Source organism: Perkinsus marinus, assembly GCF_000006405.1.
Source record: "Perkinsus marinus ATCC 50983 genomic scaffold scf_1104296955154, whole genome shotgun sequence".
In the NCBI taxonomy this organism is placed as follows: Eukaryota; Perkinsozoa; order Perkinsida; family Perkinsidae; genus Perkinsus; species Perkinsus marinus.
Window position 1 is genome coordinate 1 of NW_003207887.1, and position 1,246 is coordinate 1,246.

Consider the following 1,246-nt stretch of genomic DNA (forward strand, 5'->3'; position numbering starts at 1 on the left):
GGCCTCTCATAGTATAGTCTTGGATAATGGTCGTTTGGTTGCTGCCCTTCTAAGCTCTCTCCGACAAGATGTAAAAGAGATTGCTGTTGATCGTATGGCGAATGCCGGTGGTCGTCTTACCTATAGCCAACTGGCAACTGCACTGGTAATGCGTGAGCGTATGATCACTGGGGTAAAGGAGGGGTCTCGTGGGAGCTTGGGAAAGGTTAACTCTGTGATTGAGACTGGTAATGGTACTTCTAAAGAAGTGGTAAAAAAGAAGATATGCTATAATTGGCGACGAGCTGGGAAATGTCGGTTTGGTAAGTCTTGTAAGTTTGCTCATACCGACTTCAAAGATGGTACAGCCAGTGGTCCTCCTAAGCCTCCTATTGAGAAGTCCTCCGTCACCGTTAGTTCTGTTGAAGTATCCCCTAAGCAGCCTGACGTTAGGCAGTCTGAAGAGACTGTGGAGATTACTCAGCGTTTATTGAACATTGTGGATGATGATCCCTGTGTTGTATGTGCTGTTTCAAAGACTAAGGAGAAATTAGCTGGCCCTACTATCAGTATTCCACTTGGTCAGGGTAAGATATTGTCCGCTCTCCTGGATACGGGAGCTTACTATAATTATATTTCTGCATCGCTTGTAGAAAAGCTTGGCTTGGCTACATCTAGTCGAGGAGTGTCTGAGTCATTACGGGTTACTCTGGCCGATGGTTCTGTTCGACAGGTGGTGGCTGTGGTCGATGTTGCCAAAATCCAATTTAGGGTTCTTCAAGGTGGTCGAAATAAGTATGCCATCTTGGGTGTCAGGAGTATGTGTGATTGTGGAGTTACGTTGTCTTTTGGCGTGAACAGTGAGTCTGAGCGATCGGTCACCGTAAAAGGTGAGTTGAAGCCATTAACGGCCAATAGTGAAGCGGGTAATGATCCAGTGAATATCGTCAACGAAGACTTTGATGATGGTCTCAGTGATCTCTACCAAGTTGAAGCTGAAGATGACCCCATTTCCTTAGTTAATCAGATCTCTGATGCTCCTGGTCTTATCGTATCTGGTGGTACGCTGAGTCATCCCTCTAAGATTGGTCTGTCTAATGCTCGGCTAGAAACCGATGGTTGGTATCCTGTGATCGGTGCTGAGAAATACCGATGGCGTATGAGACGTTTACGTCCTTCTGAGCAGAAAGACACACCAGAGCAGGTTTGTTGTGCTGAAATTGATCTTCCTTTGAAGTGTGATGATAAAGTATCGTCAAGGCCACGG

At 46.1% G+C, this 1,246-nt stretch overlaps 1 protein-coding gene across 1 annotated transcript; it reads left to right on the top strand.

The window, feature by feature from the left end:
• Positions 1–94: 94 nt before the first annotated feature.
• Positions 95–1,214, top strand: Pmar_PMAR008506 (hypothetical protein; the record flags this gene model as incomplete). Its single annotated transcript, XM_002775939.1, has 2 exons — positions 95–1,101; positions 1,163–1,214. 2 exons carry the CDS (start codon positions 95–97, stop codon positions 1,212–1,214), a joined length of 1,059 nt encoding a protein of 352 aa, XP_002775985.1.
• Positions 1,215–1,246: the final 32 nt, after the last annotated feature.